This window comes from Capricornis sumatraensis, chromosome 20 (assembly GCF_032405125.1).
Source record: "Capricornis sumatraensis isolate serow.1 chromosome 20, serow.2, whole genome shotgun sequence".
NCBI lineage: Eukaryota > Metazoa > Chordata > Mammalia > Artiodactyla > Bovidae > Capricornis > Capricornis sumatraensis.
This window is the reverse complement of record NC_091088.1, coordinates 48,795,854-48,815,916: the sequence shown is the minus strand read 5'-3', so window position 1 is coordinate 48,815,916 and position 20,063 is coordinate 48,795,854. Positions and strand designations below refer to the sequence as shown.

At 42.9% G+C, this 20,063-nt stretch overlaps 1 protein-coding gene across 1 annotated transcript in view; it reads right to left on the bottom strand.

Annotated features, from left to right (window-relative positions):
- Positions 1-20,063, bottom strand: part of TDRD12 (tudor domain containing 12) — a 68,841-nt gene that overhangs the window by 4,164 nt on the left and 44,614 nt on the right. Inside the window, exons 17-26 of the mRNA XM_068993044.1 lie at positions 17,369-17,560; positions 17,002-17,130; positions 16,054-16,171; positions 15,325-15,464; positions 14,979-15,196; positions 12,488-12,587; positions 9,097-9,284; positions 7,578-7,788; positions 6,301-6,393; positions 4,038-4,210 (exon numbers count right to left, since the gene is read on the bottom strand). Coding sequence (XP_068849145.1) covers positions 4,038-4,210; positions 6,301-6,393; positions 7,578-7,788; positions 9,097-9,284; positions 12,488-12,587; positions 14,979-15,196; positions 15,325-15,464; positions 16,054-16,171; positions 17,002-17,130; positions 17,369-17,560 — 1,562 coding nt within the window. The remainder of the gene's footprint in view (positions 1-4,037; positions 4,211-6,300; positions 6,394-7,577; positions 7,789-9,096; positions 9,285-12,487; positions 12,588-14,978; positions 15,197-15,324; positions 15,465-16,053; positions 16,172-17,001; positions 17,131-17,368; positions 17,561-20,063) is intronic.

Here is a 20,063-nt window from a genome sequence, read left to right as displayed (position 1 = left end):
CTGAGTAAAGTGCTTGGTTCAGAGCTGGGGCTCAACAGCAGTTGTGGGGCTTCCTGTAAGTGATCCACCTTTGTCTTGAGTAAACCTACTCAATTGCAGTGGCATCTTCAGGTTGAAAAGAGTATCTCAAAAGTAAGTAGGGAGGACTTCCCTGGTGGCGCAGTAGATAGGAGTCCACCTGCCAGTGCAGGGGACATGGGTCTCATCCCTGGTCCGCAAGATTTCAAGCTGCAGGGCAACTAAGCCCGTGTGCCACAACTACTGAGCCTGTGCGCGAGAGCCCGTGCGCCACAACTACTGAAGCCCGTGTGCCTTGAGCCTGTGTTCTGCAGCAAGAGGAGCCGCCGCAGTGAGAAGCCCACGCTCCGTAACAGCTGGAGAAAGCCCGAGCAGCTATGAACACCCAGCACAGCGAAAAAAAGAAAAAAGCAAGCAAGCATGGAACAATTTTTGTTTCCTGAAAGTATACAGAAACCAAAACATATTCTAATCCCACAGGTACCCAATTTTATTAAGACAGAAAACCCTGTAAACTTCAGACAGTTTTCATCTTTGCCATGTTCTCTGAAATTCCCCTACTCTGAGCAATAATTTAGGAACACTTCAAGGTCTCCCACGATCACAGCACTAAATCCGCCCATCAGTTTTCAGTCCTTATTTCACGTGGCCTCAGAAGCACCATGCAGCTCACGGCTCCCTGCTCCGTGAAACTCCTTCTTCACTGCCATCCTGATGCTCCTCCTGACCCCAGCTGGCTCCAGGCTGTGTCTTCTCAGATGCCCACTGCTGGCCACTTCTCAGCGTTAGAGGCCCCTCAGCTGGCTCTGGACACCCAGCGTCTGCTGACCACACCCTTGAGACCACACTCATACAGGTACATTCAACACTGGCTACTTCGCCCACCTCCATACTATCATCCCAGTCTGAGCCACAGTCATCCTGTCCCAAACTCCAGGCACAGGCTTTGTCCCCTCCAGTCTCTTCTCAACACAGCAGCCCAGGGTGCTTTGATTAATGTCTTTCCTCTGCTCAAAACTCTCTCACGGCTCCACTTCATCCTCCGAGGAGCCTACTCCTTGCACTGGCCACAGGGCCCAGCGAAATCCGACTCCGGTACCTCTGCACCCTGTACACCCAGACTCCCCCCTTGTATACTCCTCTGATCACTGCACCTCCCTCTCTGTTCCTGGAACCAAGGAACAACCAAGCCTTCTCCTGCCCACTCGAGTCTTCGCCTCTCGACATCTGCCTGGGTCAGGACTCAGCTCTAGTGTCTCGGCTCACCATCTCAGACCCCAAACCACCTTCCCTTCCCTTCTGCGTTAACCTGCTCCATCTCACATACCACCATCTGATCCCGTATGTATCTCTGTAACATCTTTATCGTCTTTCTCTCCCCATTAAAATGTGAGTCCTTTGTCTATTTAGTTCACTAATGCATGCCTAGTAGACACTCAATAAATGTTTGCTGAATAAATGAATGAATTTTAAAATTTCAACTTTACCTACTGGAAACTTCAATTAAAAGTATTTATCTGTTAATCAGGTCAACTGAAACAAAGTTAGACTGAAGAAATATTCCAGCATCCAAAACAAAACGGTGGACTGGGACGCTCCAAGTTCCTATTTCCCTCTAGATAACACTGAAAGAACTTCCTGTTCCCCCAGCTCCACCCCTGAAGCCAGAGAGGGCAGAGCCGACCTTGTGAATTCTGTGTGTAGTCCTTTCTAAGCTGTCTGGAGCCAAGACAAGACACTCGTTCAGAAAAGTCCTAAGACGACCCTAAGCTTTCACCTCAGGCTGATTTCTAGGCCAGAATGTGGAGCAAACGGGAAACGTGTGCATTGCTGGGAACACAACACTTAGCTGTTGTGGAAACAGGCTGTCAGTTTAAAAAATGAAACACAGAACTGCCGTACAATCCAGAAATTCCAGAAGGCCTGGAAGTAGGAACTTAGATAGCTGCACACCAGTGTTCACAGCAGCACTATTTACAGCAGCCAAATACCCTCTACAGTTGAATGGATAACAAAATGCAGTGCCACCAGGGAAGGCCAGTATAGCCATGCAGCGGAAGATTTTTCAGCCTTAGAAAGGACAAAATTTTGACATCTGCTATAACATGGATAAACCTTGAAAACATCATGCGAAGTGAAACAAGCCAGATAGAGAAGGACGAATGCTGTATGCTTCCATTTGTGTGAGGTGCCCAGGACAGGTAAATGACTGGAAACGAAGCACAGAGGAGGGTCCCGGGGGCCGGGGGGACAGAAAAAAGGGGGTTGCGGCTTACTGGGCACAGGGTGTCTGGCTGGGATGTTGAAACGTCTGCAAATGGACTGTGCTGACGGTTACACAACATGAACGTACTGCCACTGCCCTGTACACTTCGTATTAGTTAGAAAGAGAAAAACATCGTATAGTAACACATATATGTGTATTAATCTTAGAAAAGTGGGACAGATAAACGAACCTATGTGCAAAGCAGAAATAGAGACACAGACACAGAGAAAAAGCATACGGTCACCAAAGGGTGGAAGCAGGGTGGGATGAATGGGGAGATGGGGCTGACATACATACACTGCTATGTATAAAACAGGTAACTAATGAGAACCTACTGTATAGCACAGGGAACTCTGCGCAGTGCTCTGTGGTAACCTAAATGGGAAGGAAATTCAAAAAAGAGGCAATATGTGTGTACACATAGCTGATTCACTTTGCTGTAGAGCAGAAACTAACAGAAGATTGTAAAGCAACAGCACTCCAATAAAATTTTTAAAAAATAGTTACAGTGATAGATTTTATGTGTATTTTACCACACTTCGAAAAAAACAAAAGGGAGAAATTCTGTTATGTCTATTTTAACACAATTAAAATGCAATTTAAGAAATTACCAATAGTTTTGCTAGCTGTGCTAACAGCACTTTAGTTAAGTTTTTTAAAGCCTTTTGTTGTTCCACATCCTCACCAACACTTGGTATTTCCTTTCTCTCATTTCCCATGGCTATGGAGCGGTGCTGCTCCACTGTGGTTCTAACTTGCATTTCCCTGATGAGTAATGAGCCTGAGGACCCTTCACATATTAATTACTGGACAGCTAAAATGGATTGGACACTGTGCAGTGTCTGTTCACATCTTTGGTCCTGTTTTCTACTAGGTGTCCACTGTTTCAACTGAAAGGAGCTCTTGATGCAAGTCCTGGTGGACACACATGCTGAGTCCAATCCTCCCGCGGGGCTGCCCGTATACTCTCTCAGAGACTTCAGAAGTCTCTCATCTTGCTGTGGACATGAAACTGGTACAACCCATCTGGAGAACCGTTGAGCGGTTTCCATTCCATTCCGTCAAAAATACATTCATTAGTGCACCAAAGCGCACGACGAAGAAATGTTTAAAGTGCCATCCGAAGCGGCCCAGACCTGGAAATTCCTCCCACCAACAGAATGGGGAAATAAACCACACTGTGTCCATACAACGGAATATGACACAGCAGTGGGAATACATGGTCTACAGCTGCACGCACGGCATGGATGGCTGCCACAAGCAGCAGGTAAAGATGCCAGGAGACACAAGAGACACACTGCATGGCTCCACGCAGAGAGCGAGCCAGGGAGGAGTCATCCACCTTGTTTTGTATCTGGAAGGCGGCTGCCCTTGGGGAGAACCAGGAGGCAGCTCTGAGTGGCACCCTGTTTCTGATCTGGCCTAGTTTCCATGCTCAGAAAACCATTAAGCCATACTTGCTATGTGTGTACCTTTCAGGATGTGTGCTGTCAATAAAAAGCTAACAAAAGTTCCCTCTGTAAGCAATATGGTGAAATAATATATTTGGAATTTGTTTTATAATAGTCAAGCAAAAACAAAAGTGTGGGCTGGAGTGTGAATAAAATCAGACTCCCCAAATGTTGGTAATTACTGAGTGATGGGAACACAGAGACTCATTAGACTACTCTACTTTCAGCAAAAATGTTCATACCGCTTGTGAGTTCTAGTTCCACAAAACAGCTCTTCCAAAGGGGGACAAAAATCTACTTACAGGGTCTGGTTCAGGCTTTCTTCAAAAGATGGCATTTTAGCTCCTTTGTATAATTTTTTCAGTTGTTCTACATGTTCTGAGTTATCAATGCCCATTCCCATTGACAAAATTTCAGCTCGGACATTATAATCAATGACAGAAGTTTTCAAGTTTGAAAGTTTTGTAATGTGCACCTTGAATCAAAGAAAAAATACAAAGTTTACAAGAACCACACTTAGAACTTTAGATGAGTCACAAACATTCTCTCCTGGCCTCCCTATCTCACTGGGCAGTGTTCAATGCACCAGGGCGCATGCCACCTCGTGCAAGGGTCTCCTCATCAGAGTCTTCCAAAACCCAGCCTCGTGCTGGGGAAACAGGACCAGGTATGGAGCAGGGGCCAAGATCAAGTCCTGGGGTGAAACCCCAGACAAGACCCATCCGTGATGCTGTAACCACACACACAACTCTTAGATCTTTCTGATTTTCCCTCGCATACTCTCACCTCTCCTAACAAGAAGGCTCAGGCTCCGTAGAGGCCCAGAAAGGGCCTATGCCAAGGCTCTAGATTCTTTATCTTGGACAGTTTCCTCCATTTGTTTTTTTTCTGCAACCAAAATATTCTCATCCATTTCAGTTTACACAAAATTAAGTAAAACATGGAAATCTGCAATTGTCTGCTTCCTGTTGGTGGGAGGTGTGGCCCCAGGACTTTCCTGGGTTGGGGGAGCAGACCAGGCTCGCAAGCCAGGCGCACCTCCCCAGGGACCAGGAATTGGGAACGCTCTCCCATCCAGAAACAGGGAAGAACCATTCCCCTCTCAGGCTGGGGACCACGCTGCTGCAGGGGGGGGAAGGCGGTGGGGCATGTCTGTTTCCCTTCCAAGGTGCCACTGACATGGTTACACTTTGGAGCTGAGGAAGCATATTTGCCATGTGGGTTTTCTTTCTTTTTTTTTGGCTTCATTCTCTTGGCTGTAGTTCTAAAAAAATCCTTGCTTATTAATAAAGTTTCCATTTTATTTCTATAATAAAGAACCACCACAATATTATTATAAGATCAACTAAGAACTGCCCCACCCCTGATCTCTTCATTTACCTACACTGGTGGTCTCTACCTTCCCTTCTAAAAATCATTTTCTGGGAGGTGGGAGGGGGTTCATGTTTGGGAACTCATGTAAACCCGTGCCAGATTCATGTCAATGTATGGCAAAACCAATACAGTATTGTAAAGTAAAATAAAGTAAAAATTAAAATTAAAAAAAAAAAGAAAAGAAAAATAAAAGAAAAAAATTCATTTTTTTCTCTTACTTGTAAATCTTATACCCAAGCTCGTCTTTTTCACTCTTAGGGGAAAAATTAAAACTTTTAACAAAACAGCTTTTATGAATGGAATTCCTTTAAACTTTATAAATAATCATAATAATTAAGATTTAAGTCTAATTGAGCAAAACTCTGAAATGAAAAGTAGAGTACCCGGGGTGCAAGCAGAGTAGAGACGCTGCTGGCCTGAGCGCGGATCTCAGAGGGGACGCCCGAGGCCCTGGCCTCGCCTTCTGTCTCGCTGCCCTCCCCCACAGCAGCTCCGCAGGGCAGCTGTCTGTTTATGCGTGGAACCCCAGTGCCCCATACAGGTCCGGGCACACAGGAGGTGTTCAATAAGTATTTGGTGAATGGATGAGGTAGAAACCATGAACACAATAAAACCTGTCTTGGAAAGCCTGAGGACGGAATCCTCCACACTGCTGACCACTTTTAAGATCATTCACAGCTAGACCAGCATACGGCTGTGCTCCTGCGGGACAGGGACTGCCCCAGGGTCTCCCACCGCTGTGGGCAGAGGGCTGTGAAAGGGGACTAATGGTGCACAACTGATGCCTGGCTAAGAACTGTAACCGCAGAGACTGTCGCATGTACTAACAACAGTTCCATGAATTTTCTCTTGGCTGTACATGTGAGTACATGCGATTTATACACACATGCCTGTGAGTGCTGGGTTACGACATAAAAGATTCCCTTAACCATAAAACCCATGACCACACATTCATGATGCAAATAACATGGGACAAGCTCTCCTTCACACAGAGCCCTCCCTTATCAAATAAGCCTCCATTTATGTGAGGTAAAGATTTATTTAAGCAACAGGTTAGAATAATTTGGATAATTTCAGGGGCCTGGAAGATCCCATGGCAGGCTACAGTCCATGGGGTCGCAGAGTCGGACACGACTTAGGGACTGAGCACATTCAAACACATGTTTCTTTTCAAGAAAACGGTATTCTTACCATTGGATCAATCCAAACTGTATTTCCTAAAGCCAGTATCACTTTTGCATCATGCAGTTTTCCAATAATTTTATGATGAATGTACCTAGTAACCTGAAAAAATAATACACATAAGTAAATTTATCTGAAGCTTTAAGGAAATACTTAATTCTGTATGTGCTCAATAGTTTCACAAGAAGCTTTTCCGCGCCTTTCATTTGAGCCTCACGACCACCCCATGAAGCAGGTTATGGAGGCCATAATGCCCTGACACCAACATGGGTAACCACCAGCAGAGAAGGACGAGGAGAGGTGCCAAGTCCCAAGCACACAATATTCCTGCTGCTCCCTAGGAGGAGGCCACATGCTGGGGCTGCTCACACCAGCGACGCTGGGGCTGAGGGGCCCTGGTCTCCCCTACCAGTGGGACTCTCTCTCTCACTCTCGTCCAACTTCTCAAGAAATAAACAGCCATCGTTTAGAGACAGGCTGACAGCTGACAGAGGAATGAGAGCTGTGCACCCGCATTAGGAAACAGGCGGTGTGGGGCGTCCACAGTGTGGACCTGCACTCAGGATGCCCCCTGCATCTGTTCTCAGTGCCCCTGTCCACAACCCAAGCTTTTTACTTTGCCATCTACAATGGCTTCTTTCATATCCTATTAATCAGACTGTAGGAAATGTAACCTTCCCCTGAAGAATTAAAAGCCTTGTTATGAACAGGAATCACTGCTCTGGCGATGAGCAAGACTGTCTACCTGGTCTCTCTGGCTACCTGGGACAGTCGTGGGCTCCGTGTCTTGGCACAGGTGGGCTTCTTCGTTGTCAATGCCTTATCCGGTCTACTTGGTGACATCCTAGTTACCTGAAGGGCCCAGGGGAAACGTCCCTTCCTTTGGAAGCTTTTCTGGACTCTCTCTCTTTCCTTGCCCACCTTCCCAACTCCAGTGGAATGACCTGGTCCCTCCAGAGAGGTACCAGGGGTATCCACTGTTGCAGCTACGTGTACTGTTTATTCTCTTTAAGTGACAGTCAGTTTATTTTTAGCACAGTGCATGTTTTATAACAATTCTAAGTCTGGAAGCACTATTGATAATGATGGCCAATCATGTCTGGCACCCCTCTGAGGGTTCAGAGCTACGTTCAGAGCACAGCGCTGGGAAGTGCATCCCTGCCAAGAAATACGAAGCATTTCACCCAAACCCAGTACTCCAAATTCAAATATACCTCAACTCCATGTTTATTCTGGGTTAAATATATTCTAGAAGTCAACAAATACAAAAAGCCCAAATAACCCACCTTTGGATTCCATTCAATTTCACTGTCCGCAGGTTTCACTCTACAAACGATAAACTCCACAGCTTGTGGGGGCAGTGCGTGGAAACTTTCTGGAAGGTGCAGCAACTGGTCTCTTGTGACGAGTCCAGTCCTGCCTTCATCTATGAATTTCACAAGGACATTATCCAGGGTCCACGTGTCCTCCTTCTGACTCATCTCCAACACCTGAACCCTGCAGAACAACAGTGGCCTCAGACTAACACAGAGACCCAAAGGGAAATTAATGTCGCCTCAACTTACTTGCTAAAAGCAAACCACACGGCAGTTTCCCCTAAACTGCATGGCTTAACTCCATACTAGAAATAAAACAGCTAGAGTCAGCAAGAGCACTTAGCCGTGATTTATTTATTTAATTCAAGTATAAGGGCTTTCCCTAGTAGCTTAGATGGTAAAGAATCTGCCTGCAATGCAGGAGATACACGCTTGATATCTGGTTCAGGAAGATCCCCTGTTGAAGGAAATGGCAACCCACTCCAGGATTCTTGCCTGGAGAATTCCACGGACAGAGGAGCCTGGCAGACTATAGTCCATGGGGTCACAAAGAGTCAGACATGACTGAGCAACTGACACTTTCACTTTCACTTCATACCTATGTATAAAAGACAGTGTAGCATTCTGAAAAGAGGAAATTCCTTTATCTGACAAGTTAAATGTTCCAAGGTTCTCGGTCTGGGCTATCAAGAGAGGACAGGTGTGGCATTCAGCGGACATGGGAGCATACACCACGTGAGGGAGGATGGAACGCGGACTGCTGCTTCCTGAGCTGACCTTAGACAGCTCACATAACCTTGCCAAGGCTTAGTATACACACACAGTGAAAGTCGTTCATTCATGTCCGACTCTTTGTGACCCCATGGACTATACAGTCCATGAAATTCTCCAGGCCAGAATACTGGAGCAGGTAAGCCTTTCCCTTCTCCAGGGCATCTTCCTATCCCAGGGATCGAACCCAGGTCTTCCACATTGCAGGCAGATTCTTTACCAGTTGAGCCACCAGGGAAGCCCAAGAATACTGGAGTGGGTAGCCTATCCCTTCTCCAGCAGATCTCCCCGACCCAGGAATTGAACCAGGGTGTCCTGCATTGCAGGTGGATTCTTTCCCAGCTGAGCTACCAGGGAAGCCCGGGACTTAGTCAGCTTATCTGTAAAATGAGAACTGTACTCATTTTATGGGGATTTGTAAGAATTCCATGAGTTAAAGATGCACGTGTGTGCAGGACAGTGATAGCTCGATGACGGTCACATATAAGTACCACTCTGTCATCCACGCTCTGTGCTCAGCAGTCCCATGGCCGAAGAGCTTGGGAGTAGAGCTAAGCTGGGCATGTGGGCACACAACCCTGCCACCACCCTCCTGGGAGGAAGCTAGGCTCAGTATCTGCACACCGGTCAGATGGACAGAGATGAAAGTAGGGATTCAATACCATTTAATATTACCTTGTGCTTCACAACTTGTAGAGATGAAAGAGAGACATTTTACCTGTGAAAAACTGATTTTTCTGCTAACCCATATAATCCAAATTTCTCCACCTTTTCAACAGTTGCTTTATTACTGGAGTCTTCAAAATACTCTTTCATCTCAGCATTAAGAGTTGCACAAAGATCCTCATGTTTATCAACTATACGACCAAAGTAATTTGTTGCATTCAAAACATAAAAGGGTATTATCTGAAATATAAACAGTAAAGTGAAAGTGAAATTTGCTCAGTCGTGTCCAACTCTTTGCAACCCCATGGACTACATACATATAGTCCATGGAATTCCCCAGGCCATAACACTGGAGTGGGTAGCCGTTCTCTTCTCCAGGGGATCTTCCTAACCCAGGGATCGAACCCAGGTCTCCTGCATTGCAGGCGGATTCTTTACCAGCTGAGCCACAAGGGAAGCCCATAAACAGTAAACATTTCCAGAAAACAAACTCATTAGATGTTGGTAGGAATGCAATAAGGTATAGTCACTTTAGAAAGTTTTACAGTTTCTTATAAAGCAAAATGGTCTTACTGTATACAATCACAGGTAACAGTCACTCTCCTTTGTGTTTACCCAAGTAACTTCTGCCTACACAAAAATCTGCACTTGAGTATTAATCATAGCTTCATTCATAATTGCCAAAAACTGGAAGCAGCCAAGATGTCCTTCAGGAGGTGAATGGATAAACTGTAGCACACTCAGCAATAAAAATGACCTAATAAGCCATAAAAAGGCAAGGAGGAATCTTAAATGCAAACTGTTGAATGAAAAGTGAATTCAAAAAGCCTACACACTCTACGACAGCAACTATATGACATTTTGAAAAGCGGAAAACTATACAGACAGTAAAAAGATAGGTGACTGCTAGGAATTCTGGGGAAGGGTGGCCAGAGCACACAGGGGTTTTCAGGGCAGTGAAAGTCCTCTGTGTGATACTGCAATGGTTACCTGTGTCACCATACATTTGCAAAGTCTACAGAAGGAACACTTCAAGGAGTGAGCCTTAAAGGATAGGTTTCACTTAATAATAATGTATCAGTATTGGCTCATCAATGTCACACATGTACCACAATAATGAAAAATATTAACAATAGGGGAAACTGGTGGGGTCGGGGTAGGAAGGAGTGAAAGGGGAATTCTGTATTTTCTGCTCAGCTTTTCTGTAAAACTAAAACTGCTTGAAAAATAAAATATATTAATTAAAATAACAATAACAAAAGAGCAGATGCGTAACAACCACCCACACCACAAGAGCTGCAAGGTATCCCTGTCCCTGCAGGAAGCAGCACTGGGAGGCAAGAGTGTGCCCGAAGGACTGAGAACAGGAAGACCCCACAGGGCGGCAGGTAGTCACTGAGAGCACACTGGGCCTGGGTGACGAGGAACATTTCCTGGCTGACGCTGGAACATTTCCATGCACTCTGACAGTGGGGGAAGGCTGGGCCCATGAGATTTCCACACTGTCCACCCAGGGACAAGAGAGATGAAGGAGGAGAAAGGCCAGACACACCTCGGGGGAGGGACACAGAGCCAGGGCATTTCAAACATCTCAGAAACTGTGTTCTCACTTTTTTTTTTCAACAAGACATGGAAACAACAGAAGTCAAAACTCTGTGAAATTATAGAATCCTGACCCACATCACCTCCTTAAATTTAGGGGAATGGAATTTTATCTAAAAATGAACAACAGCGAAGTATCAAAGTCAAATTCCATATTAAGTTATAAAATAAAAAAGAGAATAAGCAGCCGAATAAGTTGCTAGCCACAATGAGAGCCACTAAGAACGTGTATCCACAAAACAGATGAAAACTGTAACCTCCGCTTTCAAAACAAGCTGCCTTTCAGCTTGTTAATTAAGAAATTAATTAATTAAGAAAAGTGATATATGATACAAAGTGACAACATAAACCACAATTTTAAACTGTAGGAATGAAGTGACAGAACTTGGGAAATAATTAGAAATTAAAGAAAAAAATCATTTCAGCAATCAAAACTGTATTGGAGTTGAATGGAGATTCACCCCACCCGCCCAATCTGCTCCAGAGAAAACTGTCTCTGTGCTAGCTCCCAGGATTTGTGACTGTGACCTCATAGGGAAAAAAGGTCTTTGCAGATGTTAATTAAGCATCTCTAGGTGAGGAGATTACTGCGGATTATCTTGCTGGGCCCTTCAGCTACCGACAGGTGTGCTTTGTAAGAGGCACAGAGAGAGGCGAAAGCGGTGAGGTGGTGAAGGCACAGCCTGGAGGGACGCAGTACGAGCTGAGACAAGCCAAGGAACACTTGGAGTGAACAGAAGCTGTGAGAGGCAGGGAGAGGACGGTCCTCCCGAGCCTTCAGATGGAGCACAGCCCCCCGTTGGCACCTTGATTTTAGACTCTGGCTTCCAGGATGGAGAGAATAAACTTGTGTACAAGAGCCCTGGGAAACGAATACAGCACAGCCACACAAGAGGGGAGCACGAGTATGAAGGAACCCAACAGATGCCCCTTAGGGGGAAGGGAAGGCGAGGACGGAACACTCAGACTCAGAAAGAAGCGAAGCAATAAAACAGAGTCACAGCACAGGGACAGCTCAACTCAGTGCTTCGACTTGCACCTCAGAATATCCCCAAAGGAACACTCATAGGAATGTTCTGAAAAGGGCTGTGTAATCATCACATCAGTTTTAATAGTCCCCAGAGGTAAATGACTTTCTTTCTTAAAATACAACCGAGGACTTCCCTGGTCGTCTGGTGGTAAGGATCTGCCTGCCAATGCAGGAGACACAAGTTTGATCCCTGGTCTGGGAATGTCTCACATGCTGTGGTGCAACTAAGCCTGTTCCCTACAACTACTGAGCCCATGCTCCGCAACAAGAGCCACCACAATGAGAAGTCCATGCACGGCAGTGAAGAGCAGACCCTGCTCGCTGCAACCAGAGAAAGCCCATGTGCAGCAATGAAGACCCAGTGCAGTCAGTAAATAAAGAAACAAAGTTTATATTAAAAAATTTTAAATATAAAATATTTTATATAAATATACATGTATTTAAAATGCTTAAATATAAGTTATTTATATTTATATAAAACAAAATATTTAAAAATAAAAAATATATATTTCATATATACATAATTTAAAGTATATATATGTATATATATGTATATATATATATATAAAACTAAAAATTCCTTAAATTGTTTAAGTGGTTTATCTATCTTCCCAATTTAATCTTCGTTTTCTGAACAAACTGGTACCTTGAAATAAGGCACCATATAAGAACACATGCCTAATGTCAGATTAATGGAGGTAGGTTAATACTGTCATAATTACATTCTATTAAATTCTACCACTCAAAAATGAAACTTGTTCATTAAAACTAACCATTAATCGTTGGACAAAGGATCTTTAACAGAACTTACTTTTATGTATCCAAGCACCGGTAGAGTTTGGCTGGATAACTTCCTTGGTATGTCTACTTCTGGATTAACACGGTGCCGGTCAGGACAGATCCTTCTGTCTCTGAAAAAAAAGAATAGGATTTTAAGCCCAGAAAAAAATAATAATTTTCAACATGAATTTTAAAGTATCCTTTAAGAAAAGTAATCTATAATTGAAATCAGAGATACTGTAAAGTAACCATATTAAATCCTTTAGATGACACTAACAGTATGTAAGTGGAAAGGGATCCTAAAAATTAACTGGCACTGAGTAAACTTAAAGGACAGAGTTACTACATCATTTCTCCAGACAGCCTTAAATGTAACATGTAAATAAACAAAATATACTTTCAAAATAAAGATTCTGAATCAGAAACACACCAGTATAACCTACAACAGAGGCCAATGAATCTCTAAACCAGGAGCCACTTAACCCAAACTGAGAAATAGTTAAAGCTTCAGTTTTAAAAGTCAGAATTTTATTTAAAAGCATTATGGAAAGTGTTGCTAATAACGTGTATAATGTACCACAATCGAAAAAAAAAGTTAATTTCAACAGTTATCTTTAAATTCCATCCAGTGGCTATCTATCAGACCTCTACTACCTAGTGCCAGAGATCCACTGACCAGCTCCTGGCATCGTGTCTGGATCCCTAAGAGACTTCCTGAGTGTTAAGATAGACCTGTGCTCTCCAAACTCATCCACAGAATCAATGCATTTGTCAAAACTCCAGCAATGTTTTTGAAGAAACTGACAAGCCTATACTAAAATGAATATGGAGATGCATTAGAATTAAAATGCCCAAATAACCATTAAGAAGAGCAAAGTCGGAGGACTTACATACCATTTTCTAAGACCCACTATAGTACAAGCTACCTTAAGAAAGTGCAGTGCTGGTTTAAGAACAAATAAGTAGACCAATGTAACAGAGAGCATCCACAAATGGATCACATATACTATTGTCTATTTATGTCAAAGGCACCAATTCAGTGAGAACATAATGATGTTCTAAATAAAGAAAGCAGGAGCAAGGGATTATCCGTACAGAAAAAAAGTAAACCTTGTCCATGTCAAACACTATACACAAAAATTTATTCAATATAGATTACAAACCTAAATGTGAAAGCTAAATCTATAAAGCTTCTGGAAGAAAACAGAGAAGAATGTCATAATCTAGAGATAGGCATCTATTTCTTATCTAAGAACACACCAAAAATAGTAACTGTAAAGTGCTTCATAAAAATTAAAAATATCTGTTCACTGAGACTCTTGAAAGAGTGAGGACTTCCCTGGTGGTTCAGTAGTTAAGAATCAATGCAGAGTACATAGCTTCAGTCCCTGGTCTGAAGATTCCACGTGCCATGGGGCAACTAAGGCCATGCGTCACCATGCCGAGCCTGCACTCTAGAGCCCGCAGCCACGACTACCGAGCCCAAGCGCCACAACTCCTGAAGCCCGAGCGCCTCAGAACCTGAACTCTGCAACAAGAGAAGCCACCACAGTGAGCAGCCTGCGCACCACAACTAGAGAAGAGCCCGCTGCTCACTGCAGCTAGAGGAAGCCCGAGCACAGCAACGAAGACCCCGTGCAGCCAAAACATACTAACTAACTAAAAGAGGGTGAAAAGGCAAGCCACAGACTCGGAGAAGATTCTCAACGCATATCTGCATATCTCTGATGAAGCAATTATATCTAGAATAAACAAACTACTCCTACAAATCCATAAACACCTCTTTCCCATTTTAAAAAACGGGAGAAAGACCTGAACAGGCACTTCACAAAAAAGGACGGTCACATGCCCCACAATCATGTGGAAAGACATTCATCATCATGAATTCTTAGAGCAACACATAGGAAAATCACAGTGATCTACTCCATGCCCCCATGAATACTAAGAGTTGGTGAAGATACAGAGCAATTCAAACTCTCTCATAACAACTGACGGGATCATAAAGTGACGAACCACTTTGGCAAAGTTAAACGTGTCTGCCTCATGACCCAGCAATCCCATTTCGAAGCAGACACCCAAGAGACATGGGTGCACATTTCCACAAAAAGACATGTACAAGAGTGTTCGCAGCAGCTTTACACATAAAACAACTCGCAGGCCCATCCAGAGGAGAATGAATGTAGATATAATCACACAGTGGAATTCTGAGCCACAAAATAAATAAATAAAATGCCAATACATGGACGAATACCACAGATAGCTGGCTGAACATACCACAATTCCATTTATATAAAAGTCAAAACCTAGCAAAGTTAGTCAGTGTTGGTAGATAAAATGAGGGTGGTTACTTCTGGAGGAGGAGCAAACTGGGAAGGAGATGGAGAGGACCTCTAAGAGGGTCCTTCAGAGCTGGGTGTGGTTCCCATGGGTTGCATTACTTATATAACCACCCTCAAGCTATACATTTACCATCTGTGCAATTTACTGCATATTGTATTTCAAAAAAAAGATGACTGGCTTACTTGCAAAAACCAAAAGCCTTAAGATATGGACAAAGAGCCCTTCTGGCTTTTCTATCTTCTTTGGCTTCCAGAACCCCCGCAGTAAACTCGTACAGCTCTGAAGGGATCTTGGCATCTGCTCGCTCCAAGTAGCGCAGGACACCAACTGCGTGGCAGGCATTTCTCTCCGATAGCAGCAAGACAGATTTGGTCTTTTTATCTCCCTGTTCTGCAGAACCCTTAAAATTGGGGGCAAATAAAGGAAGTGAATCATCCGTATCAGTCTAAATGATAAAACTTCACAGACTAAGTTTGTCATTACGTGGAAAATGCTAGTGAAATATTAAATAATGCATATTAGTCAAACCTGTTCAGTTAAACTCTGAAAATGATCAGACATGCAATATAGGCGTCCACCGAAAATTTTTGGTGAGGAAGGAAAGCTGAAGTGAATAACACACGTGGCATCGGTGATGGCCAAGAGTGGGATGCAATCATCTGTTAGGGCTGGAGAAAAAGAAGTGACAATCTCAAAAGAGGCTGGAATTTCACCACACGCACTTCACAGAGAAGATTCCAGGAACCATACTTCAAAACATTTATTTCATTTTACTGCTGAGATACAAGGAAACTTCTTTCCCATTTCTTTTCCCAAAACTTCAAAACTCAGTAATTAAATTTCAGAAAAAATAGTCTCCTTTTTAACTTGAAAAATGCCTCTATTACAAATCTAAGCTACCCATGTGATGTTTTCACTTATTTAATACAAATTGACTTTTGTATTTCCAATACCAAATTTAGCGGTCACTGATGACAAGTCTCATCACAGGCATACATATATATGACAGTGATCCTTAAACTCGACTCCAGGGAACACATCTAGACCAAGGCTTGCTGACCACTGCCCTGGGGATACCTGCATTTTACTTCAATATCAATTAACTGAAGTTAATTTTCACTTTGAAATTAACATTATTAGTACATTCTCAATAAATCTGAGAATAAGAAATTTGCAAAAGAGGTAAATAAATCAATCAAAGAATAATTCCTATTAGTTCAGCCTTCTCTAAATAGAAGTAGAAATTAAAATACTTACCTAACACAATGTGAGAACCAGAACTTAACTTCTTCTTCCACTGTTGTGAAACACTTTTTAAATTAAAAATCATTTCTTTATGCATTTTCAAGCAAAATATGGAATTGCTTTCTACCACCTGAAGAAGAAACCAAAGGGGCCAGTTCACACTCAGGAATATAAACTTAAGAGATAATTTTTTATCAATAATTATCAATTACATCAATATATACCATTTAAAATTATCTGTGACGGGGTTACCTCACTGATCCACTAATTCTAAGAATGAGATGGTTGTAAATTTAAATAAATATGCTTTCAAAATTCTATCATTTATATCTAAAAACTTGCTTCAGTGAAACAAATATTATTTTGCTGAAACTATTTTTCTTCCTTTTAAAATAATGTGTGCATACATATGTGTGTGTGTCTACTTATGTGCATGTATACTCACCTCTGTAGGGGTATGTATATGAACACATGAAGTTTATGGTACTATTGTTAGGAGGGTTTGTCCACTACACCACCGAGTGCATTTTTGTTGAAATGTGGATGCACTGCTGCTCCTTTTCTGTGTGGCCTCGTCTCTACATTTTAGTTTTTATACATAACTAGATTAAATCTTTGGCCAATTTATTTGGCTTCTCTGGCTAAAATGATGATACATGTTAGTGTCATCATCTCTACTTTCTTAAACAGAGAGGACAGAGGAGGCCGCCACCTGGGCATGAACCGGCTCCTTCCCACGCTCAGCCAGGTCCCCTTGGCTCTGACGCTTCAGTGTCAGGCCCTGCTGTCCTTTCTTACTGCCACCAGTGTTGCTTTCTGGCAGAGCCTGTTCTGATGCTGAATTTATAAACCTTTGTTTTCTTGTCAAATATTTAACTATTCCAGTAATTCCCTGAGGACTGCGGATTCAGCCACAGTGTAAACAAGCCATAAGCACATTCTATGCGTGGCAGGGCTCACCTTACACACTGTTTCTGTCTCAGCTGCAGAACAGGTGAAGATCAAGGTCTTCTGTGCCTGACTTGGGATGAAATCAAGAGTCTGGAGTAAAGTAGAAGTTTTTTCACTTTCCAAGCAAAGATGTACTACCTGGTAAAGAAACGCAAAAACAGTGGGACTTTTAATAATGTTCAAGGTGCTCCAGTTTTCCTTTTTATAGGAAAGTCGTAACTTTAATAGAGAAGGTATAAAAAGCAATAGAAATTCAAATACATAATTCCAGATTTGTATATGAAATCAATGCAGTAATCTTTAACTATTAAGCCACGAATAAAGGTTACTGGCCTGTGCTCACCAGCCTCCACCATGCGTACCCACAACGCAATACCTGCTGGACGCAGCCATAGAGGGCAGCCTCTTCCATGGCCGTGATCACGATGTAGGGGTCGTTCATGAACTCTTTGATTAAACGCTCTATATGTCTGTTCCAATGAACTCCAACTGCAACAATCTGATGTGGGGCAGATTCCCTTTCTTCAACTTCCATGTTTTTTTTAAAGTTATCTAATATAGCAAACATCTAAAAAATTAGTATAATTAATTTCATTTTTATTTCAAAAGAAACTAAGAATTAGTTTGACAGAACATAAACGGTAAAGAGTGTATATTTTCTGTTCTCAGAATGGGGAAAGTCTTTAAACATTAAAGCAAAAGAAAAAAAGACTAAAAAGGAAAAATGTTAAATATAGACAAAATTAAAACAACCAACTCTTTGCAATCCCACAGACTGCAGCATGCCAGGCTTCCTTATCTTTCACTATCTCCCAGAGTCTAGTCAAACTCATGTCCATTGAGTAGGTGATACCAACCAACCATCTCATCCTCTGTCTCCGCCTTCTCCTCTTGCCCTCAACCTTTCCCAGAATCAGGGGTTAACAGAGGTAATAAAGGATTAATTGCCTTATATGAAAACTTCTACTGTACAAACTAAGTAGAAAAAGATAATCCCACTGAAAGAAAACAATCAAAGCAAATGAAAGAGCAGCTCATGAAAGATTGGGTCCAAATGGCCAGTACGAATCAATGCTCAATTTAGCAAACTGTCAAGGACACAGAGATTAAGTAAATCGGACTCCCTGTGTAACAATCAGCCTGGAAAAGGAAGCTGGACGAGGGCCTCCTACTGCTAGGGGTCCAGCGTGTGTGGCCTCTGGTACACCGCCTGGTGGAGTGCAAATTCATCTACACTTTCAGAAGGGCCAGTGTACAAGGCAGTGGTCCAGATATTAACTTCAAAAATAAGAACTGAGACTTTAGAGGAGTTCAGGAACCCTGCCCAGACCCACACAGTCAGGAAGTAACAAAGCCTGGACTTGACGCTGTGGCCATCACTGCCCCCACAGGAATGCTCCAGGCTGTCACTGCTTCCAACAAATGTCTTCTAAGAATTCACAGCCTCTGATCCATTAATCCCCTTCCTAGGAATTCATCCTAAGAAAAATGTGTGCAAAAAAGATGTGTTTCTTCAGCCACACACACAAATGATCCTAAATATCCAAATATAGAGCAATTATAAAACAAATTATGTTGTGCCCATAGGATTCAATATTAGGTGGACAATAACAATCATGCTAGGGAATAGTGAGTAGCAGTACGCAGTGTTGTTCACTGGAATGCAAGTTACAAACTAATACACAAGATAAGGTCCTGATAACATTAAAGAGTAATGCTAAAAATTCTCCAAGCCAGGCTTCAGCAGTATGTGAACCATGAACTTCCAGATGTTCAAGCTGGTTTTAGAAAAGGCAGAGGAACCAGAGATCAAATTGCCAACATTCGCTGGATCATCGAAAAAGCAAGAAAGTTCCAGAAAAACATCTATTTCTGCTTTATTGACTAGGCCAAAGCCTTTGACTGTGTGGATCACAATAAACTGTGGAAAATTCTGAAAGAGATGGGAATACCAGACCACCTGACCTGCCTCTTGAGAAATCTGTAGGCAGGTCAGGAAGCAACAGTTAGAACTGGACATGGAACAACAGACTGGTTCCAAATAGGAAAAGGAGTACGTCAAAGCTGTATATTGTCACCCTGCTTATTTAACTTCTATGCAGAGTACATCATGAGAAACATTGGGCTGGAAGAAGCACAAGCTGGAATCAAGATTGCTGGGAGAAATAGCAATAACCTCAGATATGCAGATGACACCACCCTTATGGCAGAAAGTGAAGAGGAACTGAAAAGCGTCTTGATGAAAGTGAAAGAGGAGAGTGAAAAAGTTGGCTTAAAGCTCAACTTTCAGAAAATGAAGATCATGGCATCTGGTCCCATCACTTCATGGCAAATAGATGGGAAACAGTGGAAACAGTGTCAGACTTTATTTTGGGGGGCTCCAAAATCACTGCAGATGGTGACTGCAGCCATGAAATTAAAAGATGCTTACTCCTTGGAAGGAAAGTTATGACCAAGCTAGATAGCATATTCAAAAGCAGAGATATTACTTTGCCAACAAAGGTCCATCTAGTCAAGGCTATGGTTTTTCCAGTGGTCATGTATGGATGTGAGAGTTGGACTGTGAAGAAAGCTGAGCACCGAAGAATTGACGCTTTTGAACTGTGGTGCTGGAGAAGACTCTTGAAAGTCCCTTGGATTGCAAGGAGATCCAACCAGTCCATCCTAAAGGAGATCAGTCCTAGCTGTTCACTGGAAGGACTGATGCTGAAGCTGAAACTCCAATACTTTGGCCACCTGATGCAAAGAGTTGACTCATTGGAAAAGACCCTGATGCTGGGAGGGACTGGGGGCAGGAGGAGAAGGGGACGAGAGGATGAGATGGCTGGATGGCATCACTGACTCAATGGACGTGAGTTTGAGTGAACTCGGGGAGTTGGTGATGGACAGGGATGCCTGGCGTGCTGTGATTCATGGGGTCACAAAGAGTTGGACACGACTGAGCGACTGAACTGAATTGGACATTAATTATATGTATCAACAGACACCAGAATTACAAAAAGGAAAGAAATACTCTAAATTAGGAACAACTGATTACCTCTGAGTGTTAAGATTACACATGTGGGGGTTTT